The sequence below is a fragment of the Maylandia zebra genome, linkage group LG22 (genome assembly GCF_041146795.1).
Source record: "Maylandia zebra isolate NMK-2024a linkage group LG22, Mzebra_GT3a, whole genome shotgun sequence".
Lineage (NCBI taxonomy): Eukaryota > Metazoa > Chordata > Actinopteri > Cichliformes > Cichlidae > Maylandia > Maylandia zebra.
In genome coordinates, this window is record NC_135187.1 from 22,508,799 (window position 1) to 22,535,033 (window position 26,235).

At 41.9% G+C, this 26,235-nt stretch overlaps 1 protein-coding gene across 2 annotated transcripts; it reads left to right on the forward strand.

Moving 5' to 3' along the window:
• Positions 1-114: 114 nt before the first annotated feature.
• tax1bp1a (Tax1 (human T-cell leukemia virus type I) binding protein 1a) lies at positions 115-26,204 on the forward strand. Of its 2 annotated transcripts, XM_076879043.1 has the most exons (18): positions 115-270; positions 4,560-4,774; positions 8,141-8,243; positions 9,005-9,195; positions 9,431-9,586; positions 13,971-14,119; positions 14,515-14,605; positions 14,727-14,912; positions 15,066-15,317; positions 15,720-15,911; positions 16,021-16,093; positions 18,586-19,106; positions 21,839-21,925; positions 22,944-23,130; positions 23,213-23,421; positions 24,077-24,159; positions 24,762-25,001; positions 25,340-26,204. In XM_076879043.1, exons 2-17 carry the CDS (start codon positions 4,586-4,588, stop codon positions 24,970-24,972), a joined length of 2,880 nt encoding a protein of 959 aa, XP_076735158.1. In that variant the 5' UTR covers positions 115-270; positions 4,560-4,585; the 3' UTR covers positions 24,973-25,001; positions 25,340-26,204. The 2 variants fall into 2 exon arrangements, with proteins under 2 accessions (XP_076735158.1, XP_004547900.1); XM_004547843.2 differs by having other exon boundaries at positions 24,762-26,204.
• The last annotated feature ends 31 nt before the right edge of the window (positions 26,205-26,235 follow it).

Genomic DNA, 26,235 nt, shown 5'->3' on the forward strand with positions numbered 1-26,235 from the left:
TAAGTGAAATAAGCGAGGATAATAATTAAAGTGATTTAAGTCACCCGAGTAAATAATAAAGTTGTTACGTTGACCTCTTGTCGTCTCCTCTATTCCTAGCAGCATCACTGGTACTTCTCAGCATCCCGGAAGTCCAGCATCATTTTCTCTTTCAGGAAGAGAGAGACGCATCATCGCCAGAGCTTTGACAACAACGGGGACACTGGCAAAAACATCGGCCAGGCCGGCAGACATTCACTTTGTTTTGCAAGTGGAAATCCAATGAAAAGGGTACCCTTTTTAAATTCAGACTAAAATAACGCTCGTGAAAATCTTTGCTCTCTTTTCTCAGCCAGACAGCTAGCTGTCCGACTAGTATAATGTTTAGCTAGCTGGTGACTTGACAGGACATGGCCTGTTCACAAGCTAATATTAGCTCCTTAGCCATAACAAATAAGATTAACTCCAGGCTAACTGAGCTAGTTTTAAAGGGCTGTGCTCTACTTTAGCCGTTGTGTGCTGCCTTCGTCGTGTTTTGGTCGAAGCGGATCAGTGGTCAGACGTTGTACGTTAGCTGTTTAGCTTAACCGAGCATCAGTTTATGACTTAGACTTGCACGTTATGTTTATCAGTCCAGGGTTGGGTGTATAGGAAATGCAGGGATTTAGGGTTTGTCGTTGTAGCTTGCTTCGCAGTTACGGAGATGACTTGGTGACCGTGATGCTAAGCAGCTGCATCATTCTTCTTGACCACGAACAATAGCCCTGACTGTGCAGTTTAAAGTCAGCTGTTTCATCACAGTGGTGGGGCGGTTTCTTCATATATGGGGGTTTATACACTCGTGAACAATGTCAAGAGATTATAATTATAATGTCACTGATACCTCTGCTTTTTCCTATTTAACACCCTAGTTTTTCAGCAGTGTAGTACTGCATAAAAATGTCTTTAAAGAGATGCCCATAGCAGAGACACCATTTTTCAAATTATGGTTGTGTACATCACCACAGTGAATGAAACAACTCATATGTAGTTGAAGTGCAGATTTCAGTGGGTTGAACAAAAAGAGCATAGAAATGTGAGGAACTAAAGTGTTTTTTAACACAACTCCTTCATTTTAGGTGCTCAAAAGTAATTGGTAATTAAATTAAGAAAATAAAATGTTCATTTCTAATACTTGGTTGAAAACCTTTGCTGGCAATGACAGCCTGAAGTCTTGAACTCATGGGCATCACTGGATACTGGGTTTCCTCCTTTTTAATGCTCTGCCAGGCTTTTACTGCAGAGGTTTTCAATTCCTGTTTACTTGTGGGCCTATCTGTTCAAAGTTTAGTCTTTAACAAGTGAAATGCATCCCTGATTGGGTTAAGCTCTGGTGACTGACTTGGCCATTCAAGAATATTCCACTTCTTTGCTTTAGTAAACTCCTAGGTTGCTTCGGCTGTATATTTTGGCTCATTGTCCATCTGTATTATGAAACGGCGCCCAATCAACAAGCAGACAGTATCTCTGAACATCGGAATTCATTCATATGCTTGTGTCTTGTGTCACATCGTCAATGAACACTAGTGTCCCAGTGCCACTGACAGCCATGGATGCCCAAGCCATCACACTGCCGCTGTTGTGTTTTACAGATGATGTGGTATGAGCTTTTTGACACCCTCTCAATCCTTTATTCTTGCCATTATTCTGGTAGAGGTTGATCTTGGTTTCATTTGTCCAAAGAATGTTTTTCCAGAACAGTGCTGTCTTTTTTAGATGTTTTGTTGTTGTTGTTGTTGTTTTTTTGTTTTGTTTTGTTTTGTTTTTTTTAGCAAAGTCCAATCTAGTCTTTCTATTCTTGAGGCTTATGAGATCTTATACCTTGCAGTGGACCCAGTGTATTTACTTTCATGCAGTCTCCTTCATGGTAGACTTAGATATCAATACTCCTATCTCCTGGAGAGTATTGTTCACTTGGTTGGCAGTTGTGAAAGGGTTTCTCTTCACCATAGAAGAAATTCTGCAAGCATGCAACAATGTTAGATTCCATGTACGTCCAGGCCTTTTTGATTTGCTGAGTTCACAAGTGGTTTCTTTCTTTCTCAGGATGTACCAAACTTTTTCATTACTAATATTGTAGCAATTTCTCAGATGTTTTTTTTTTTCTGTTTTCACAGCCTGAGGAAGGCCTGTTTTTGTCTGCTTAATTGATAATGACATATATACTCATGGCAACTTTATTAGGTATACCTGTTCAATTGCTTGTTTACATAATTACCTAATCTGTCAACCACGTGGCGGCAACACATTAGCTATGTAGACATGGACAAGGTGACATGCTGAAGTTCACACCAAGCATCAGAAAGCAGAAGAAAGGTGATTTAAGTGACTTTTTGTGATTGTGGTTGCCAGATAGGCTGGTCTGAGTGTTACAGATATGGTTGAGCTAATGGTAATTACCTCCACATCCATCTCTAGGGTTTATAGAGATTCTTTAGAAAAAGATAAAATATCCAGTGAGCCGTAGTTCTCTAGGCAAAAATGCTTTGCTGATTCCAGAGGTCAGAGGACAATAGCCAGACTGATTCAAGTTGATAGGATGGCAACGCTAACTCAAATAACAACTTTTTACAACCAAGTTATGAAAAAAAGCAAAATTTGTTATAGGTTTGCTACACCAGCAGAGGACCACATCAGCTACCACTGCTGTCAGCTAAGAACAGGCAATTGAGGCGACAGTTCACACAGGGTCACCACAATTGGACAATAGAAGATTGAAAAAAAGATGCATCATGACTCTCATTTTCTGCCGCAACTTTTGGATGGAAGGGTCAGAATCTGGCTCAAACAACATAAAAGCATGGATCCGTCTTGCCTTCTGTCAGTTGTTCGGGCTGATGGAGTTGTGATGGATATATTCTTGGCACACTTTTGGCCAACTGAGCATCTTTTAAACAAAAAGCCTGTTATTACTATATTATTCCATTTTTGAGGACCGTGTCCATCTTTTCATAACCACAGTGTACCCATCTTCTGATGGCTGCTTCCAGCAGGATACTGTTCCATGTCACAAAGCTTGTTTATCTCGAACTGGTTTCTTGAATATGACAGTGAGTTTACTGTACTCAAATGGCTTCCACAGTGGCCATATTCCAATCCAATAGAGCACCTTTGGGATGTGGTGAAACAGGAGATTCCCACCCAGTGCAGCCAACAACTCTTCAGCAACTGTATGATGCTATCATGTCAATATTGACCGAAACTAAAGAGGACTGTTTCCAGTAAAAGAGGGTTCAACCCAATAATAACTGGTAATTAATCAAGTGGTCTAATATGTTTAAAGCAAGGAAAAATATGGAGAGAAATACATCTCAAAAGGGGTTGCAAATGCGTGGGATATGATTCACTAGCGTAAACTAAGATTTACAAATGTGTGCAATGATTTGTTTGTAAGCACTGGTTGATTTTTCCCAGCGGAAGAATGTTCAACATGTAAAAGCAGATTATTGAAACCATATATTATATTTTATAGGCTATCGTGTAATGTCTGTAATTGGTTAATCACATTTTCTACGTTTTTTTAGAAAAAGAAATGTTCACTTTGTTTGGAAAAAATAAAAAACGCTGCCCAGATGTCCCAGTTTTGCACTGGCACTTGAAACCAGCTGGCAGCATTCAATTTGTCTTAAATGTGGGCATGCGACATGGTCTGTGCGTATTAGGCGATTCGTTCACATGCATTTAAAGTTTTGTAAGGGAGCGACAGAGCTGTTACGTGTGGTTTTACACATTTGTACGCATAGAAAGGTTTTTAGAAGTCAAAAACTTGGGATTTTTGAGCTAAACTTAATATATTGTGCATAAGTGATCAGTATCAGTTTAGATGTACATATTTGTGAAATAATTTTACTTGTGCTCAAACTCCTTTGTATTTGTGCGTTGAGTCCTCAAAAGTTACACACAAATCATTTCACATATTTGTAAAGCTCAGTTTATGCTTGTATATCATGTTGTACGCCTTTGCAACCTTTTTGAGACATATTTCTCTTCATAGAAAAACAAATGTTAATAAACTTCCTCTTATAGAGGTGTAGCACACTTGGTTCCTGAGAAGCAGTGAGCCTATAGTCTAGTTGAAGAACCGAATTTTCCAGTTTGATATGCATATTTAAACATTCAGCACGACTGCTTGCTTCTTCGCTCTGTGGGAGATACACTTGTGTACACTTTTACCTGTTTCAGGTGCAGAAAGGGTAAACATGGTGTCATCACTTTTATGAGTGGGAGAGAAAGTCAGGCCTCCGCAGATCTTTAGTGTAAGTGCAACTGCTTTATCATCTCAAAGTCTGAACACAGTGTCAACAAAAGGATTGCGTGTGACTCAGGAGTGCAAAAGCTAACTGGCATGAAGCTTTATGGCACGTCATTGCTTTGCAATGTACAAGTGTCAAGGAAAAACATGCCAGCAGAGCATAAAGGAATTGAGACACTTGGAATCATTTGATTCTAATAGATTGCATCATTTTGGAACAGCTTTTGTGTTAAATATTTGCTTTTTCACTCCATACTTATTTCTGTCTATGCTGTTTTCGCTTTTCTAGACAAATGAAGTGACCAACAGGAAACAATGTCATCGTTCCAGGTGGTGGATTCATCGCCGGGCAGCAGCGTCAGCGTGATGGAAACGTCCAACTTTGCCCACGTTATTTTTCAGAATGTGGGGAAGAGTTTCCTACCCCAGGCACCCTTGGAGTGTCGTTACACCCTGACCCCTTACATTACTCCCCACCCCAAAGACTGGGTGGGCATTTTCAAGGTACATACACACACACACACACACACTACAGCTGCTATTACTCAGACCACGCTTCAAAGACAAAAGCAGGCATAATCGGTTAAAGACCAGACGTTTATATAATAGGAATCATTTGTGTTACCGAGACATACTTAGTGAATAAAACAATTTCCCGCCCATTATACGAGTGTTTTTTGACATGGATTATGTGTTAGCGTTTTATTAATTGGCCATAGGTTTGTACTTGGCACATTAACACATACATCCGCCTTGACGCTAATGGCTGAGCTCTTCTCTACATGCCTAAAACCTCACCGCAAGCTTTGGTGTGGTTGCTCTACATGCAGAAGGAGGAAGAGTGTGCATGGTGGGCTGGTTACAGTAGGTCTCACTGGAAGGGGGACGAGGCAATCATTTGGTACTCTTTATGAACCATTCTGATTCCTATTAAGAACACACACACACTTTTGGCATGTTGGCTCACCATCTCTTTCCATCCTTTTCGCTGCTTCCTGCTAAGCAGCATCCCCCCGTGCTCCGTCCTTTTATCGGGGCCATCAAATCTCACACGTAATTAACAGGAAATGCGAATGAGGAAGCTTAATGTCTCGTAAAGTCAAAAGACAAACATTTTATCGTTGTTTAAGAACTGACTTCAAATCCACCAGCTCAATTAAAAAAGAATAAAGACGCCGCGTTTATTTGGAAAAAAAGTCGATTGGAAAATGTAATTATTGTAATCCGTGCTAATGAAACCTGTTTGATGGTTAGAGCTTCATGGCAGGGAGCAAGCAGACCACGCTTCTTTAATCCTTTTGACGTATACGTCTGTCTTTTGTGTGTGTTCACAGAGATGTTATTTTACAGCAGCAAAATCTCTGCAGTATCAGTGTATACTGTCTGTTACAAGAATATTTAACCATTTCAACTAATAATTATTTTGTCAGGTAATCAAGTTTAGTATTTAAAGGGGTTTTACAAATGGTAATGACCACTGGAAATCACTTGAATGATTTTTACCTCCTTTTTCCTCAGTTGGGCAGGTTTAGTTTCTTTGTTTCTGTTGGAAGGATTACTTCCAACGGACTTAGACTAAATTAGAGGTGATTAACTTTTGGAGTCAGTCAAGATCTGGCTCCAGAAATTAGTTTGAAGGATTTTGTACCATTGTGAGCAGAATTGTACATTTAATATCAGCTCTACATACATATCAAATAGGAAGACGCCTTGATGTCCTAGATATTCTTTTTGATCTAGAAACTCAGCTTGTACATGGCACAGAGAGAGACTTCAGAGCCTCTGGCAGAGGTATGAAGTATCAGACTTCCCCTGCATGGTTTTCACTGGGTATTTGGAAACTGTAAGCTTGCTTATTTAAAAAAAAATGACTGTTTACATTTGACTTTTTCCTCAAACGTCTTGAACTCACTGTTGAATACTCTGTGTTTGAGTCCTGGAGGCAAAACTGTTCCACAGAGATGACTCAGAAAGAGAATATTTTCTTCCTCTTACCTCCGACATCCACAGGCGTTACCTGAACGCTAGAGAGACTGAGTAATGAAGCCGAGAGACCGAGTAACAAAGCTGACTTGCTAAGAGGATGACTCAGGTGGCTCAGAGAGGCAGTACTCAGTTGAGTTGTGTACAGACACCCCCTAGTGGTCGAAAATATTCATAGCCCACAATAAGGATCCTGCCATAACAAATGTGCTCCTAGATGGTGTTGCATTGAAACAGTACTCACATACACAGTGAAGATCAACAGTTCCCATTACAATCAAGCTTGCTTAGCTTTCTTTCTTTCGTCTCTTTGCGTCACTGAAAAGCATTTCAACATATTTGTTTTATTTGGCTACTGACAGCCTGATTTAGTTTGATGTTTGACTCACGTGCACACACACACGCTAATGCACACACACATTCATCTCCCTGAAAAGCCCCGTGGAGGTTTTTGGTTGTGGCATGTTCGTTGGGTCGGCAGGGAGAAACCCGTTGTGTGAGTGTATAATTAAAGTGTCATCGTGCTGTTCCCTCACACCTTGGACGAATGATTGATAGCTGCTTTGCCTGTGATTATTTTATAACAGCACTCATCTGTTGGAATGCCACACCATACCTAACCAAGTGTCAGTCAACTTCACTCTGCAATTAGCAAAATTATTTATGTCTGTTCTCTCTTAAGCAAATACACATGACCACACGAACAAACCTGGCTGGAGTCCCATCGCAGCCCCGCTTCTCACTCAGATGCTGTTGGCGGTGGAAGGAATGTTCTTGGCAGCAAGATTTCACGTTGACAATTACCATTTGTTTGGAGCAGCATTATACGCAGCGTAATGGGGTTGATGCGGCACACACTGCAATTACGTTTCGGTGCAACAACATTATCAAATCTGAAAGCCTGACAAACGTTTTGAGTAGCTCGGGTGATTTACTGTCGTCACCTGAAGCTTCCGTGTTTTGTTTTTGTTGACTGTTTTTTTGTACTTGAAAGTCATTTAATGATTTAATCAGTTAAAAGTCATTTATTTTAATATTTTCCTACAGAAACAGTTTTTTAAAAACTCAGCTCATTAAAGAGAAAATCAGCAAGCGTTGCCTGTTGATCATCTAAGTGTGATATTCTTTGGTTAACTCTTCTTTTTTTTTTCTTTTTTTCTTTTCTTTTAAGAAAACAAAACGTCCTGCACTTCCACAGATGGTTGAGTTCACTGCAGCTGAAACGTAGTTATGTAATGTCACAATAATGCATCGCGTACTTATGAGTACGAGTTGCAGGGAGGTATGCGTGTGCGCGTGCGTCCAAGACGGGGCGCGTGCGCGGCTGTATGTGACAGATTTACAATGCACGGAGCTGAATTGGGACGGGCACGACGACCTTTCATCATCTGTCTTCTAACAACACGTGAAATCCAGGGAATTACATTTCCCTTCTCATTTTCTGTAAAATTTTCACCTTATTTGTATCCACTCTCCCCCTTCCCTCGCCTCCCCCCTCCCCCCCCCCCATTTCTTTGTTGGCTAGTCTCTGCAGCCCCCACGAGCCCACGATTGTATGCAGACGAGCCCCCCTTGCCCTTCCACCCTTTTCTCACACCTTTGCTGGTCCTCTTTTTTGTGGGTCCAAAAGGGGAAGGAACTGAGGGAAAGGAGTGAAAGGGGGAGGAGGTGTGTGGAGAAATGAGGGGTTTTAAATGTTTCCATTCTTGCTTTGAACATTGGATGTAGTCCTCCAGAATGCTTCATCAAGCATCTTTTCAAATCAGATCTAACGATTAACACATGTTTGCTGGAAAATTTGGCCTTCTTCAGCGTGATTTGAACTGCAGCACACAACTTTTACACTGTGGGATCGTTTGTTTATTTTTGTTTTTAATGTCTCCTCAGGTGGGTTGGAGCACAGCCAGAGATTACTACACTTTCGTTTGGTCTCCTATGCCTGAAAACTATGAACCAGGAAGTACTGCGCACAGGGCTGTGGTGTTTCAAGGTACAGCACACACAAGCACGCACACTTACATACTATTTAAACCACTATACAAACCCAGGGTATTCCAAAGTTACTCCTCCATTTTACAGTGCATATAAAAACCAGCACTTTTATTTAATAAGGGAACACGACCGCAAACTGAGGCCTGGGACCTGAGCACCTCTCAAACCACACACAGACACACACAGACACAGACAGTTGAGGGCCTGCAAACTGGTTTTACTGGGCCTGGAACGGTCAGACATTACACAGTGAAAATATGAGAGCACGCTGCGGTGTGTCAGGAGTCAGTAAAACCAGTTGGCTTCTGGATATTCCTCTACTGCCCTAGAGGACCAGGGCTCACACTTGAATAATGTGCTTCAGTTTCCAGTGTAACCTTGGAATGCTCGAACCCAGCATATGTAATGTATTTTCTAGCTAAATCCTCTGCATAAGTCTTCTCAATGCTGGTGATTTTTTCTTTCTCTGCTTTGAAGCAGAACAGTTGGATGGATATTTGGGGTGATATTGTAAATATAGGCAGTCTAGAACAGTTTTGAGCAGGTTTGGTCTATAAAAGAACCCATTATGTTAATTTCCAGCTGCGTGTTTTTATTCTTGGTCTATAAAGAAGGAGCTTTGGATGATTCACAGTTTAAGTTCTTCGTGCTGCACCTGACACTTAAGCTTTTATTTCAGGAGATATATGTGTATATGTGAACGATTATAAGGAAGGACACAACGTGCCAACATTACGTTCTTTTTTCTTTGCTGTGCAGCTTATTATGTTCCTAAATCTGATGGAGAGTTTTACCAGTTCTGTTACGTCACTCACGCTGGTGACATCAGAGGAGCCAGCACACCCTTCCAGTTCAGGTCAGCCACGCCCACCGAAGAGCTGCTGACTGTTACTGAGGATGACAGCAACTCCGACATACTGGTCGTCACCACCAAAACGGGCCTGCTAGAGGTAGAATGCACAAAATGTTATTATTTATTTATTTCCCCAGTTTTCTTAACCCCTCTGGTCTTGAGTCATCAAACAGCGATCTGCAGTGTAACTGACTATAGAATCAGCACTCTAAATAGGGGAAAAAATGAGAGGTAAATGTAATAAATTGCAGAAGACCAGAAGATAACCGTGACCAATCCCCTTCAAATTGAGTCGATCTGATTTTTTTTCTGCTTCTCCTTCTGCCTGTTAGCGTGTGGAGGAAGCACAGCAGGAGCGCAGGGAACTGCTGAAAGCTATGCGTCTCCTGCAAGAGGAGAAGCAACAGCTGCAGGAGGAGCAGAAGCGACTGGCCAGGGAAAGGGAGCAGGAGAGGGAGACGTGCTGCCTGCTGCGGACACATAACCAGGTTAGAGGTAGTGGGCTAAGTTTTGAATAGTACAGGCTCCCACGGAGGGGGAGGGAAACCTGTAGGGGCAGCTGTGGCTCAGGAGGTAGAGTGGGCCGTCCACTAATCAGAAGGTTGGTGGTGCAATCCCCAGCTCCTGCAGTCTTCATTTCAAGAATCCTTGAAATGTAGTTCCGCTGATACATTCATTGTGCATGAATGTCTGACAAGGAGCTTAGGCCTAGAATAAAGTCAGAATGTGTGTGTGTGTGAGTGAAAAGGGGCTCGTAGTAAAAAAGCACTTTGAGTTCTCAATTAGGAGTAGAAAACTCCTGTATAAGTGTCCATCCTAATTAATGAGTCTAAAAATAAATAACTGGTATTTCTCGTTTTTTCTTTTCGTTTTTTTTTTAAATTGCGGTTAAATTTGGAACCCTGAGCAATGTTCCCACCCTTAAAATAGCCCACAGGTTTTTATCCAGTTGTGACATGACAGGCCTACGTCAGCAATGTTGGATTAGCCCCAGAGCCTACATCTCTCATCTGCTTGTTGTCATCGCCAACAATGATGAACTTGTTTTAATGTCCGATGGTAACCTCAGCCAACCCACAAACCAAGCAATTAATATTCCTAACGTTAAGTAACAGAGCTCATTCTGTCTTCAGTTTAAAAGTCAGAAGTTTTATTTAGAATGGTATTTAAAAAATCTGAAGTCTTCACTCGCCCTAAGCCCCGTAGTAGCAAAAATATTTGGGAATACTCAATAGAGTTCAAATGTCCGTACATGGATAAAATAAATAAACGGTATATATGCAACCTTGAGACTGAAGAGAGTTAAGACAGTTTCGGTGTGTGTGTGTAGTTGTATTTAGTGTATGGGTGTGTACAGGTGAGTGTGTAGATGGACACAGGCTTGGAGCCAGTTCCTCACCAGTGATCATAGGTCTGAAAACTTCAAAGGGCTAAATTCATGTATAATCTGTTTCCATGTTTGACAGACACACAAAAAGCTGCTCAGTGTGTGTCTGTTTGTGCATGTGTTTGTGTGTGTGTGTGTCTTTTTCTCCCTCTTTAACGACCTGACTCAGTGGGCCAGAACGGAATTGGGACACAGTTTTTCTTGGGCATCTGGCGTCAGGGACGATGCCATCGCAACCACAGAGTGAACAAACATGACGTCAAACGCACACACACACCCACGTGCATGCGCCTGCACAAACCCCCGTCCCCTCCGTCCCCTTAGGCTGTCACATTCACATTCAGGTTCTACACAACAGGGCCCCTCTAATGTGCATTTACACATGCACAAGCATGCACACACACACACACACACACACAAACGCGCTCATTATGCCACCCGCTTGCAAACCCTTTTAGTCTGTGTGTGGAATGAGAGGAGGGTAGTCCGCAAAACCGCCTGTCTGAAAAAAGAGCCCTGCCCAGCCTGAGGGACAAACACCACTCAGTCACGCGATGCAGTGGCCACTGCTTTCTCACTGTCTTATTTTCTTCCCTCTCGCTTTTTTTCTCTCTCCCTCAGAGTTTCTTAATTGGCATGACGAGGAAATAAATTTTAAATCCAAGTTAAAATGATACGTTTAGAAAAATCTGTCAAAATGAATAAAGTTAAAAAAAAAAAAAAAAAAAAACCTTCTACACCCAGTTCGTCCGCTATGTCCCTCACACCTTCTTCACTCACTCACCAGGATGAGTCACATTTTAGCATTTTATGAGATCCTCATTTGATAAGCAGTAGCTTGGCACACACGCCTAAAAACAGTCACCTCAAGCTAGCTCAATAAAAGTAGGAGAGGGGAGTTGGCAGAGAGAAGTGAAACCCAGAAAGTTGCCAGGTTTTTCTGAGCTTGAAGCCAGTCTCTTATCGCCCCCTAGTGCAGCTTCCTGGTGTAGATCCACAGGCTGCTTTGAGTTAGTCTGTTGCTCCTTTTTCCCCCCCTTTTTTTCTTTCTTTTTTTTTTTTATGAAGGACAAAATCGCCATAAATTACACACACACGCTCTGTTATTACCATGCTGCTTTTCATTCAACAGGCATGTCCATCTGCAGATATACGACCTGTGTGAATAGGGGTGTGTGTGTCATTTGTAAAACATTTACAGTAGGTGCGTTAGCTCGTGGCTCGCTGATGAAAATATCCTTTGAGTTTCTTAACGTGAAAACATAAGTACATATTTTGTGGCTGCTAATTTTACGACTATACTTTTTATAAGGTCTTTACGCACTGCTAAAGTGCTTCCCAAACGCCAGCCGTAAAAATCATACAGTAATCTATGCAGAGCCAAGCCCAGAGGGAGACGGGCCTGAGTATGCGTTGGAGTGTGCATGTGCACTCTGTCTGTCTCTTGTATGTCCTTGACTGTGTAACTGTGTGTCTGTCTTTCCTAGTGTGTGAAAGAGAATGGGTGTGTTAAGGGCTCATACTACAAAATAAAGGAAGGGTGTGTGCACAGGTATGTTGTCCTGTCACAACCAATATTAGCTATGCATGATTTAATGTCGTTCACTGCTAATTCGCAGCAAGTTCAAACAAGGTATTTCCTCTGCAGGCACACCACACGGAGAAAACAAAACTGATATAATGTGTTGTTTGATAGCAGTAAATTGTTTTGTACTTCCACTACAGGATGCTACTGAACATTTTTTTTGGAATCTACATAGTTATTCTGTGCTTTGTGTCCAACAAAAGACTTAATGAGTCATAACTTGTAACCAGTTATTTATGAGTGATGAGATAAGGCTTTATTGAACCCCTAGAGGGGAATTCACATGTTACAGCTGCACTAGAAATATGCCGTAGAGGTCGAGAACAGTAATAAATAATTAAATACAGTTGTGGTCAGAAGTTTACATACAGTCATCGTGGGCACAAATGCAATGTTAATTTGGGGCTTTTAATGATTTCTTTCAACTTTTTACAGGATGGCATGGTTGCATAGTTTAGATCTTTAATGACAAACAAGAATTGGATACACAAGTTGCACAGACTAAAAAAACTTTTAATATTTGGTTAAATGTCCCTTAACAAATAATACCTCCATCAGACTTTTTTTTCTGGCATAATTCAGATTAATATTTGACCACTCTTCCTGGAAAAGTTTCATTTAAATCGGCTGGCTTCCTGGCACGGATCTGGCACTTAAGCATAGTCCAAGAGTTTTCAGTGGGATTGTGATCAAGACTTGTGGAAGGCTATTCCATAAACTTAATATAATCCAAAACCAGTTTTGATGTGTGTTTGAGATCATTGTTCCATTGGAACACCCATGTGTCCAAGTTGAAGAATTTGAAGGTACTCCTCTTTCATTATACCATCCATTCCATGTAGTGTACCAGTATGACTGGCAGGAAACCAGCCACCGAGCATGATGTTACAACTACCATGCTTGACAGTTGGTACAGCATTCTTAGGTTTGAAAGCCTCATCTTTATTCCTCCAGTAATCTATCTTGTCTATCTTTGTTTTGTGTGAGCATAAAAGTCACATGAGACGATGAAGGCATTATGTGACATTAGTCCATGTGGGCAGCTATAAATTTCAGTCAAGTTTGAAGGTGTCAGTTTTGGAGCAGAGGATTCTTTCCTGGTCAGCACCCTCTAAGTCTATGCCAATGTAAAACTTGCTTCACTGTGGACAGTGGTGATTTGTGTTTCCTGGGTTGATCCTGAACATCCTAACAAAATTCCTTTCATCTGAGGGTGATAGTTCCAAACCTTGGTAAAGACACAGCGGAGTTACATACAGTTGTTTGAGCTGATGATCTTGAAATCTGTAGTTCTTTGCAAATGTCTCCCAAAGACCCTCCCAACTTGTGTAAATTTAGACTTCCCTCTCTTCACTGAGTTCCTTGGACTTTCCCATTGTTCTAACTAACGATCAGTCCAATATGTGCTGTCAAATAAATGCTTTTTATGGCGAACTGAAGCTACAATTTGTTGTCAAGATGATGTAGAACCTTCAGTACCACTTCACAAAAGATATAAGTGAATGTATGTATATGTATGAGCTTGTATGTATACTTTTGACATGTTTGAGAGAAGGATTTGGGAAAATCCAAAATAAATTCAAACTTTTACACCCAATTCTTGTTTTTAAAGTCCTTAAAGATCCTGAAAAAAGGACAGTTAAAGAAAATCACAAAAAGTCCATAATTATTATGATGTTCGTGGCCAAGAGGAGTGTTTGTGTGTGTTTAAGCTTCTGACCATAACTTTTGATTAAAAAAAAATTCTATTTATGCTGTACAAATGATAAGAAATATATAGAGACAGTAGTATTTGAAATATAGTGAATGGGTTTGGCAGGGCTATAATAGAGCTCTTCAGCTACTGAGATTGACTGTAGTGGCTGTCAGGCTGATGTACAGCTACCTCTCTGGCCCGCAGGAGCTGCTGCGTTCTTCACAGGGCCTGTCAGAAGAGAGGGAGGAGGTAAGGCGGAGGCTGACAGAGGCTACGGACCGGGTACGCCAGCTAGAGGAGGACCTGCTGGGAGTCACTCAGAGGGGCCTGCAAAAGGAGACAGAGCTGGATTGGTGAGTGAAGAATGGCAACATGTAACCATCAGTCATCCATTTGAAGACAGACTGTTTACATAAATCTAAGCAAGCTTAACATCAGCCTCACAGATGTGGAATATGTGTAGAATAGTTTTGCATGCGTGTTTACTTCCCAGGTTTAAACATGCATACAAAATTGTGCCAGATGCTGCACAGGAATATGTCAGCCTGGCTTTAACATATTTCACTGGCATCTGATGGCTCTCATTTGATATTTTCCGGCCTTATACACACACAGATTATACCCATCAGTAAAGCCATGTTTAAGGTGTCCACTTAATCACTAAATAGCTTTTTGTAAGAAAACTTTAGATTTATAATATGAGACACAAGAAAGCACTAAAGAAGTTGTTTTTCAATATGTCTTTCAGTCTGCGTGATCGCTTAAAGAAGCTGACAGCAGAGAGAGACAGTCTGGAGAGCCAGCTGAAGAATGAGAAGGATGAGCGAGATCTTTATAAGGTGAAGAAGTGTTTTACGTGAAAGGCTGACTATTTTTTTTTTTTTTGTACCAGCCGAGGGTGTGTTTTTGTCTGCATTCTTACTTGACCAGTTCTGTTTAACTGTTTCGCCATATGTGTAGGCCCACCTGCGCAGCACAGAACTGGAGAACACTAAGCTGAGCGCAGAGCTTCAGATGCTAAAGGCGGTGGAGCTGAACCGGGAGGTGACCATCGCTCAGTTCCAAGAGGAGCTGGAGAGGCTCAGGGCCTGCGTTGCACAGAGAGACAGTCTGGAGAAAGAGCTGCTGGCACACAAAGCTGACAAAGTAAAAGTGCTTGTGCATATTATTGCTGGCAACACTAAAGTAGTACTCAAAATGTAAACAAAAATGTCCACTAATCGCAGGGTTAGCATTTTGATGGTATAGCTTTAGTAAAATCAGTTGCACTATATTTAAATTTCTTCTTTCTGTCTTTAGGCAGAGCTGGCCCGTGTACGTGAGCAGCTCCGTCAGGCTGAGGAGCAGCTCCAGGCATCCCGGCAACAGGCCTCTCTGCTAGCCTCGGAGCTGCGTGACTCAGCCAGTACTCGCGACCACACGATGACCGAGCTTTACCGCGCCCGCTTAGAAGCCGACAAGCTCCGTGCCAGTTTAGCTGATGCCCAGGCAGAGTGCCAACGCATGGAGAGCCAGCTTGACCGCATGAGGAGCACTGCACAGAAGGAAGTGGTCAGTGGTCGACTTCCTTAATATCTGTCCCTGTGTTTAGGGAAAAGAAGTTTAGGGAAATCTGTAGCTAAACATGGAAAGGAATTTTCACACTTTTCAGTTTTATTTAGATGGATGATTTTTATATGAGAACTGAGGACAACCGATTTAAGCAAGAGAAATTTTAACTGTTTACCATTTTAACAAAGAACACAGTGCAAAGAAGATTTTGGCGTTGAGCCTTTTTTTTGTTTGTTTATAATTTATTGCTGAACAGTTTGAACTGTGTTAGATTACAAAGCTCCTGCCTTAGTCGTTCTGAGTCTCAAATATTTGTTATATTAAAATGGAGATAAATGAATTCACAAATACTTTTTTTTGTTTGTTTTTATTTAATCAATTTTTTTAACACTGTGTGTTCAGGGTGTTGGGACCAATGGGGACATGACCCCCAGCATGATTGTGGTGTCAGAGGCAGAGGCTGAGCTGCAGAGGGAAGTGGAGGAGCTGAAGCTGCGTCTCCACATGGCTGCAGAGCACTATAAGGAGAAGTACCGGGAGTGTCAGCGCCTCCGCAGACAGGTGGCCAAACTGAACACAGCGGAGTCCCAAGGGGTGAGTAATTTTTAGCAATGCTCATCAGGCTGAAAAGAAACATTTCGTTCAGTTCCATATGTGCCTAAACCAGCAAAATTGCATTTCATTGATGTGTATATCTTTGCAGGAGCCAAAGAGAAATGCATCTACTGAGACAACACTGGAGCCACTGACCCCTAGTCCAGAGTCACCAACAGGAGGTACATACATTCAGATAAAGGGCATATTCCATCTGTCCATTTTCTGCCATTTATCCAGGTCTAGGTTGGGGAGACAGCAAAGACGCCAAGACCTCCTTCTCCCCAGCCTCCTTCTCCAGTCAAGAGATGTAATTTCTCTAGCATTTCTGGCTGACCACTTCAACTGCCTCCTTTCAATGTGGAAGAGTAGCAGCTCAGTCATTCTGAGTGAATGACTGAGTTCCTTACCTTATCTCTGCGGACCTGTATTCACAATCTCAGTTTCTCACGACCATAGGTGAGAGTAGGAACAAGATCAGTCAGTAAATCGACAGCTTCATTTTCATACTCGGCTTTCTCTTTAGGCAAGGCAAGGCAAGGCAAGTTTATTTGTATAGCACAATTCAACAACAAGGTGATTCAAAGTGCTTTACAGAGACATTAGAAACAAGAACAAATAAAAAGCATGATTTAAAATTGATTAAAACAAGCAAATAAACTAACTAACTAATTAACAAACAAACAAACAAACAAAACAGTATATAAAATCAAAACAGATAAAATCAGAACAGTAGATAAAATCAGTAGTTAAATGTAAGTTTTGAAATTTAAGCTTAAAGTGTGGATTTGGTGCTTTATTCAAATGCAGCTGAGAACAGGTGAGTCTTCAACCTGGATTTAAATAAACTGAGTGTTTCAGCTGATCTGAGGCTTTCTGGGAGTTTGTTCCAGATATATGGAGCATAAAAGCTGAATGCAGCTTCTCCGTGTCTGGTTCTGACTCTGGGAACTGATAAAAGACCGGATCCAGATGACCTGAGGGATCTGGAAGGTTCATACTGGGTCAGGAGGTCATTGATGTATTTTGGTCCTAAACCATTCAGAGCTTTATAGGCCAGCATCAGAACTTTAAAGTCTATCCTCTGACGGACAGGCAGCCAGTGTAAGGACCTCAGAGCTGGACTGATGTGGTCCACTTTTTTGGTCTTAGTGAGGACTCGAGCAGCAGAGTTCTGAATGAGCTGTAGTTGTCTGACTGATTTTTTAGGTAGACCTGTAAAGATGCTGTTACAGTAATCAAGCCTACTAAAGATGAATGCATGGACTAGTTTTTCCAGGTCCTGTTGAGACATCAGATCTTTTATCCTTGATATATTCTTGAGGTGATAGTAAGCTGACTTTGTTATTGTCTTAATGTGTTTTTCTAAGTTTAGGTCTGCATCCATCACTACACCCAAATTTCTCGCCTGGTTTGTGGTTTTTAGATGTATAGATTGAAGTTCTCTGGTGACCTGTAATCGTTTTTCTTTGGCGCCAAAGACTATTACCTCAGTTTTGTTTTTGTTTAGCTGGAGAAAATTGTGGCACAACTAGTCATTGATTTCCTCAATGCATTTACCAAGAGCCTGTACAGGGCCTCGGTCTCCTGGTGACATTGTGATATATATTTGTGTGTCATCTGCATAGCTGTGATAGTTTATTTTGTTGTTGTTTATAATCTGTGCCAGTGGGAGCATGTAGATGTTAAACAGAAGGGGTCCCAAGATGGAACCTTGGGGAACTCCACATGTGATACTTGTCTGCTCAGATGTGAAGTTACCTATTGATACAAAGTATTTCCTGTTTTCTAAGTATGTTTTGAACCAGTTTAGTACAGTTCCTGAAAGACCTGTCCAGTTCTCCAGTCGTTTGAGTAATATGTTGTGGTCAACTGTATCAAATGCTGCACTGAGATCCAGTAAAACTAGGACTGACATTTTTCCACTGTCTGTATTCTTTACCACAACAGACCAGTTTGGCATTCGTATCACTGCTTATATCGCACCAATCCACATGTCACTCTCCCCTAACTGGTGAACAAGACGCCAGGATACCTAAACTCCTCCACTTGAGACAACAAATCATTCCCAACCTGGAGTGGGCACTCTACCCTTTTTCAGCCTCACACTTGGAGGCACTAATTCTTAACCTAACCACTTCACATTCAGCTAAAAACTGCCCCATTGTAAGCTGGAGGTCATGGCTTGATGAATTCATCAGAACCACGTCATTTGCTAAAGCACTGTTGCCTTACAGTTTGACTCCACCATCTGGCCAGTGCTTTTCTGTGTGGCGTTTGCATGTTTGCCACATGTTTGTGTGGATTCTTTTTGGGTTTTTGGGAAAGTCATCCTGTATCTTTAGCAGAAAAATAGCCACAAAACATAATGTTTCCACCTCCGTACTTGACTGAAATCAAACGCCTAATTTTTATTTTGGCAGTCTCTCTCTCGTGTCCTTGTGCACCTCTGGATCACTTTTGCCAGGCTGCAATAAGTTCGCTCATAAAAACTCCACTCTGTACCCTTGTACTTGTGCTGCTGCAGATTTCTCCACAGGGTTTCAGTGAAAGACCCACTGTTTTCCACCCAGTGCCAAGGAGCTGAATTATGGTTAATGCCTTCAGCTCATATTTCTCTGTGTAAAACTCTTTACATTTAAATAGGTTTAATTGTAACTTTGTGTTTTTACAGGAAATATAGCTGCGGCAGTCCTACAAGAAGCTGTTGAGATGACAATCACTCCAGACGTCAGCAACAAGGAAGTCACAAATGCTGATACACAAGTGTGCACAGAGAAGGAGGAGCAGAAGACACTGAATACACTTGAAGAGAAAGCTGAGGTGAAGGTTGAAAGTCAAGTTAAACAAATGGATGATAATGAAAAAGACAAAGAGAATGAAAAAGAGGAGTGGAAGGAGAGCCTGCCGGAAGAGAGCCTGAGGATGGCGAGTTGGGTAGAAGTGGAGAACGAGAGGCTGGGCGCTGAGGAAAACAGTGAGGTGGAAGGGGCCCTGAATATGGAGGAGCTGAGGGACGGTGCCGAGGAGCAGGGGCTGCTGGAGGTAGAGGAGAGGTGCATGGAAGAGGCAGAGAAGGAGCAGACTCGTTCAGTGGAGGAGGAGCTGGCAATGATGGAGGAGAAATGGAGGGAGCAGTGCGCAATCAACGAGACACTCAAACAACGGCTGGCTGACGAGGAGGAGCGATTCAGAGTAAGACACAAAGACATAACCTTAAGATTAAGTAAAGCTCTGAGAGAATGTGATTGTGAGGGTGTTGGGTCTCATTCCACAGCAAAAAGTAACAGAAATGAGATATACTGGTTAAAATAAATACTGACAAAGTACAACTTTGAGGACATAATTTGCAGTATATTCACAATATACAGATTTCACTATACAATTTTAATAAATTCATACAAATTACAGAAACTGAGTTTATTCATATTTTTAGCATCAACAAAGGAGTGGTTGCAGTTTTACCTGCTAGACTTGCCTTAATGTTCCAGCACCTTGAAGACTAGCTGTATGCCGCCACATAGTGCAGTTCCAGTACAGCGCTCTGTATAGACTTCCCTGGCTTTGCTCCTGCTCCAGGAGTTCAGTGTTTTCATCACTGGTGGTAATAGCAGGAGTTCTGCTGCGTGATTTGTCAAGAACAGATCCTGTTTTGAGAAATTTGCCACGGATTGCATAAATTGTGTTATGTGCTGGAGCAGTGTCGTCGGGGACTGAAAAGCTTCTTGCTAAGTAGGAAATTTTGCAATGCTGCTCCAGTGTCACTTGGCGGACCATGGGCACAAAAATGATACGCTTACAAAAACTGTAAAACCAAAACTGTCATATGCTCATGGCCTCAAGTCTTTCCAAATAAAACCTGAAATGAATTAGAAAAAACGAAGTATATAGTGCATTTTGGGACACTCCTGTATGTTATATATCTATACTCAGTGTATAACAAATTGTTAAAAATTGCAATAATATCATATCATGCTATATACATGCTATCATGTATTGTGATAATATCATATTGTGGGGATTTGTACCTCTACTATTGGTAGATTTTTTTTCTTTCTTTCTTTTTTTAAATCTTCACTTAACATGCATGGCTCCCTCTGTGCTGCTTTCATTGTCAAATTCAGTTTAATGCTCTTTTATGCACAATCTACCATTAAAATAAAACACAGCTGCCTGAAAAACATTGTTGTACGACGGTCTGCTGTGCCATGCATAAACACTTTAATGTAATACCCAGTCATTCAAATGGAATTTGCTGAACCACAAAGCCTGAAGAACAACAAATGTCTAACTGCTCTACTACTTACAGTATGGACCATACCTTCCAATGGGTGAGCCAGCATGTGTGGTATGTGTGCGTGATTCAGTAGAGACCTTGCATTTTGAATGCGAACCTCCACTAAAGTACCAAATAGCATTTAATCTCCATGAGTGAGTGTGTGTTTATCGGCGCTGTAAATACGGCTCTCCCTCAACTTTGATAGAGTCTCCTGTCTGGGGCGAGCACCCCGGGTCCCAAGCTGCTCTTAATGGCCCCGGAGACTGACAAGCGAGGCAGCCGCAGAGCGGCATGCTTTACGGCTGTTTACATCAGCCACCCAGAGGAAGGAGAGAGGGAGAGGAATAGGATGAAGTGTGTGTGTGTGGGGGGGGGTGCATAGTACTACATTGCTGCGGACTCCCTTCACCTGAACTTAACCTTCTAATGCCGTGCCGTAAATTTATGATAGAAGGAAAACACGAGAGAGGACAAAAGGAGATGAAAGAGAACAAGTGGGGGAAGCAAAAGAAGCGAACAGAATTTAAGAGAGAAAAAATTGGGATAGACAGATGGACATTGAGCAGAAAGAGAAACCATGGGAAGGGAGGGAATCTGGAACCTTTGAAATGGGGTGAAATTAGAGAAGACGGGCAACGGGCCATGTAAACTATCCCACAGGGTCAGTTCTGTTAGAGGCTAAGAGATTTACTACGATCCCCTGGTCCGCTTCAGCTTTATGTTATGTTATGTGTTTTATAGCAAGGCCCACACATCTGAGGCTGCACCAGGTGAAATTAAAACCAAATATTTTCACTTACCTGGCTGTATGAAGGCTGATTTTGGTCTTCTCAAGTTGGCACAAAATAAAAGCAACAAGTAAAGCGGTTATTATCAACTAAAAGCTGTATGAATCGTATGAATAAAAATACTGGTGGTCGCCAATGCTATCCCATAGCCTAATACTAGATAAGAGCACCTATGGTATCAATTTGAAAAAATCCTTGGCCACATCGGCCTCAAGTTATCACGTAGACAGAATTTTCAAAAAACTTGACCTCTGATCCTGACTTTGAGGTCAAGATCAAAATCGTTCAAACTGGTCTGAGATTTTCAGTAGATGCTCCTATGGTATGCATTTGAAAATCCTATATTGCATCGTTCTTAAGTCATCATGTTCACAAACTTGGGTGTCCATGCTACCCCGCCCGGTGGCGTGATGAAAATACTCCTGAGCTGTACAGCCCTTCAGCGGTATTGTACAACTAAGGGGGAAAAAGTTGAAGATTATTAGTTAAAACTATGGTTGGCAATTAAAATTATTGGCTAACCATACAGATTTGCAGTTAGAATAAAAATAAAAGTTTTGGAAAAACTGAAACAACTAAACAAAAACAAATGCTATCAACACATAATAGATTAAACGAGCTGTTATTAAATTGAGCCACAGCTAAACGTTGAGGATGAAATTGCTAATCTGAAAATAATTGGTAAGAGTAAAGTGTAGGCAAATCCTGGTTTTAAATGAGTTTAAGATAATACAGTTGAACATGAGTGGAGCTGTTGATAAAGGGATTCTTGAGCCCATCTTACAGGTCTGTACGTCAAATGAAAAAAAATGCTGAGATGCACTGTGCTGTGAGTTGATTGTCTTTATCTATTTCACTAGGTCCAAATGGCAGAGAGAGCCAGCGAGGTCACCGAACTGAAACGCAACCTTGCCCAGGCTCTCAGAGACAAAGAGCAATTACAGGAGGTAAAGATGCCACCACCAGTGTTCTCTAAATGAATTTCAATGCAACATTGTTGCTTTAACAGCAACTCAGCACTTTCATTCAGGTTTTCCACTTGTCTGCACATAAATTGTGGCCATATTGGCCTGAAAAGAGGAGAAAAATCAACTGTCACCATGGAAATCGGTCTAAAAACAGTGAAAATGTTAATGCACTCTCTCCACACATAGTGCCCGAGCACTCTAGAAACTTTTGCATACTCTGATTTCTAAGCAGGCACAAGTTGTGCATAAATGAATCTATTCATTGCAGGTAAAACTGTGCATATTTCAACAATGACCTCAACTTAAGGTTATAAAACTTTAGCCTCAACATAGCTCTTACTTACAATCAAATTCACATACTTAGACAATGTAGACTGAGCTGAAGCCCAGACCAGTATCATTGCTTTCAATTATAGGAGGTGTATGAACCATTTCCATAGCTTTTTCTTTCTTACTCAACACTCCCCACTCTCCTCTAATTAATACATCTATACTTGCTTCTTTCGCCCACTGGTACAGTGCCATTAGATGGTGCAAATGCCACACAACGTGTCTGTTTCACCTTCCCAACCCTGGTTTAAATGTTAAACCTGATAGCAGCGCACTAATGAAGTCATAAAGAGAGGAGATCAGGGAGGAATAGGGAGAGTAAGGAAGGAGTTACAAAGAAAGGGAGAGGGTGAGTGCTTCTATCAGCAAAGCCAGAGCAGAGGGAGCCAGAGTCTGACACCCATTACAGTAATGAGTAGGGTACTAATGCGCTTGCTTCAGATATAATCACAAAGGGCAGAAACAATGTAGACGGGAAACTTAACTCTTAAGATGAACGCACTCACCAACTGTGAGAAAGGTTCTGCTGAAATGTTAACTGATGACTTATAAAACTGAGACTGACTGCGGTTCTGCGCTTATAGCATCAGGAGGATATCCAGGACTTTTTAAATGAGGTGTGGCCGTGAAGTGTAAAGTGTAAAGCTCTCTCGCATCTCTTCTGTAGCAGTTGCAGCGTTACATGTCCAGGCAGAGGGAGCAGGAGGTTGCTGTTCAGGGTGCTGAGGTCCGGCAGCCAATGGTGCTGCGCTACCCTCTGCCCTACCCCCAGCATCCCTCCCCTCCGCCGCTGGTGCCGCAGAGGCCCGCTGAGCTGCAGTACGGCAATCCTTACTCCACCGACACCACAAGAGGTCGGGTCAGAAACTGAAATGATTTACTCGCACTCTGTGTCCCTGCTGCTCCCCTGCTGCTTTAATGTGTTAATCTTTTTAGATCGGGGGGATGTTGCACTTTCCCCTGAGCACGTGTCCCGTCCCCCACCTGAGGCTCCATCCTGCACCCCTCCCTGCGCACCTCCGATCTCACCGTCTAGCCCGGGTCCGGGAGCACCAGGCTGGGATCGAGAGGTGGTCTGCATCCAACCCTCCCGTAGCACAAGTCCCCCCGAGACCCTCGAGCATCCACCAGAGGAGCCACAAAATGTGAGTAGCGGTGTATCTAGCTCAAAACTGAAAAACCTATTGTTGGCTAAAATTTTATATTTAGTGTATGTAGTGTTGTTATATATAAATAATGCATTGTATTTCTGAATAAATACAAAACCATGATTGGCAGCATTAATTGACCTCTCTACATAACTTTTGAGGGATATTTTAAATCACTGTGATGCGATCCCAGCCGTTGCTCTCCTACACTGGCTTTTTGTTGTTGCCACGATAATCCCGCGTTTACTTCACCCTTCTCCGTCTCTGGAGGATTTCTCCTTCGCTAAACGAAGGGAAATGCAGCTTGGCCTTAAAAGACGGTGCTTTGAACTCATTTGCATGAAGCTCTAATTAGTGTCACTCCTTCAGAGCTCAAGAGAGATGAAGATAACAAGAGCTGGGGGAGAGTAATTAGAGGAGGTTTTGCATAAGGACAGGCAGAAGATGAGTTAGAGACTGTCGGATAATGGGGCATCCTTGTTTACTGTCATGTAATAGAAACGTAGGTACACATAGTTTACTAACACACGCTTCATTTACTTTAGTCGCACTCCTTTTTCCTGTAATTGTCTTTGGAGGTGGTGTTCATTAAAGCATTCAGATCTGTGAGCAAATAGTGGAAATTTTCTTTTTGTGTGTGTGTGTGCCAAAGGTGGGAGATGGGGCTCAGCAGTCCTGTGATCATCAGCCCAACAGACGCAGTGAAACCAGGAGCAGCTTCTGCTTTGACTCCAGGTAGGACATTCATTTTCAACACAAGGTGTCCTAGAAGACACGACACATAAAGAATGAAACAAAGTAACGCACAAGAGCATCAGTAAAAACAGATGCACAGACAGCTGCTTTGTTGGGAGTTTTTGCCTTGGAAAAAAAAAGATTTGTATCAAAGTAGCCATTGATTCATTTTCTCTCCAGAACTTAAACTGCTCCAAGTAAGACCTCGTCATTTTGAACCCCAGTATATATGACATAACATGCTAAATGACACAGTCAGAGATTTCTTCCTTATGAACATAGAGGATCACATGAAGACAGAATTAATTTATCTGTTTCTGCTCTTACGGGAAGAGTAGCGCACAGAGCCAATAATTACCCTGCAGGGGGGGTAACACAGTTGCTTATTGCAAGTGACTCAACAGCTGCTTTTCAAGAGGCGCACGTCTCTGGCTTTCATTATTTAGTCATAATCTGGTCTGTGAGCAAAAGAGGCCTACTCCATTACAATGATCCACACGGAAACTCACATTTCTTTTTCAATTTTTTGTCTCTCTCATCTATCCATCACCCCTTCCACCAACCCCCGACCTCATCCATTTTCCCCTCATCCCCTTCCGCAGTAGTGACGTTCACAAGCGCTGCCCGCTGTGCGAGGTGATCTTCCCGCCGCACTTTGAGCAGCGCAGCTTCGAGCAGCACGTCCAGAGCCACTGGAAGGTGTGCCCCGTCTGCTCCGAGCAGTTCCCGCTCAACTGTCAGCAGCAGCTCTTCGAGCGGCACGTCCTCACGCACTTTGACGGCCACGTCCTCAACTTTGAGCAAATCGAATGAAGGGGAGGGGGTTCCGGCATACTGTATGGGTAAATATGTGTCGCTATTAGTTGATTTTGACTCGGGTTTGGTTGATTTATCTTGTTAACATACAATCATTTGCACTTTTGTTGTGATTTTTCTGGGTTTTTTTTTTTTTTTTTCCTTTTTGTTTGGAACGTTTAAGAGAATGTAGTCTACTTCTGAAAGGAAGCAGAGTTTGTACTTAGGCGGCTAGTCCTCCCAAGTTATTTAGCAGCTTTCACGTTAACATACAATCATTAACATTCAGGAATAGTGCCACAATCCTTTGCTTTTCTAGCATCTTTCTCCTTCAAGGGATTAAATGCACAAATATATATATTTTGTGTTCCAAAACAATTCACAGACACAAAGCTGAACTGGGACTCCGAGGGAAAGCATCCTAAACGTCCCTGTTCTTTTAACTTCTCCAAACATGCATACACCAAGTGAGAAATCATCCAAGGCAGTGAGTCGTCCTTTATTTGTCCTCAGAGTATGATGCTTCGCAAGACGCGAGAGATAAGAGCATAAATGCAAAGTGAATATGAATATGTGACATCTTAAAAGAGTCGCCTGTGCGTGTACATAAAAAGTGAAGAACTGTGTGGTGGAGATGAAATATTGTACGTATGAGATGGTTTAAACACAAAAGAAAACAGCACTACATTTTCATGTATCTGCACTAAATAAGGCTTTATTCTGAATGTACTGTACATAAATGAAAAGAAATATAAATTGTGGCGATACCTGTGAATTACGTCGTGAACCCGCCTCCCCTTATCGTTACCTCCCTCATATTTAAAAGAAGACAGGACCAATGATGTTTTACTTCCTGGCGTGCACTTTCTTGATCTTAGGTCGGCCGTACGAAGCTGGGCTTAGGAGATAATGAACCTCGTTTTTGGCTAAACTGGCTGCCGGACACGGGGTTAGACTTGTTACGTACTTTCATGTTTTACAGTCACAGTCTGTTAGCCCTCATGACTGAATGTCGTTTATGTGCGTCTTCACGGGGCTTCCTCACCACCGCTTGTTTATTTCAGTCATTATGCGTGTTGTAACCTGGCTTTTTAAAAAAAAAAGAAAAAGGAAAGAAACGCACATGTCCAGTCATCACAAGACAAACCTGTGTATGTATGTCACGTGTCCGATGCAGGCCTTTTCATGTGAGAATGGTTTAAGTGGTGCTGCAAAGATCTTTATGAATAAAGTCAGCTTGTCTAAATGCATTTTGATGCTTTGTTCTTCATTTCTGAGCTG

Excerpts from the sequence above, each read along its gene's own strand:
- tax1bp1a (XM_004547843.2), top strand. The coding sequence starts at position 4,586 with ATGTCATCGTTCCAGGTGGTGGATTCATCGCCGGGCAGCAGCGTCAGC. Across the intron at positions 14,913-15,065 it reads TGGCACACAAAGCTGACAAA|GCAGAGCTGGCCCGTGTACG; the intron begins GTAAAAGTGCTT and ends TTCTGTCTTTAG. Across the intron at positions 15,912-16,020 it reads ACACAGCGGAGTCCCAAGGG|GAGCCAAAGAGAAATGCATC; the intron begins GTGAGTAATTTT and ends ATATCTTTGCAG.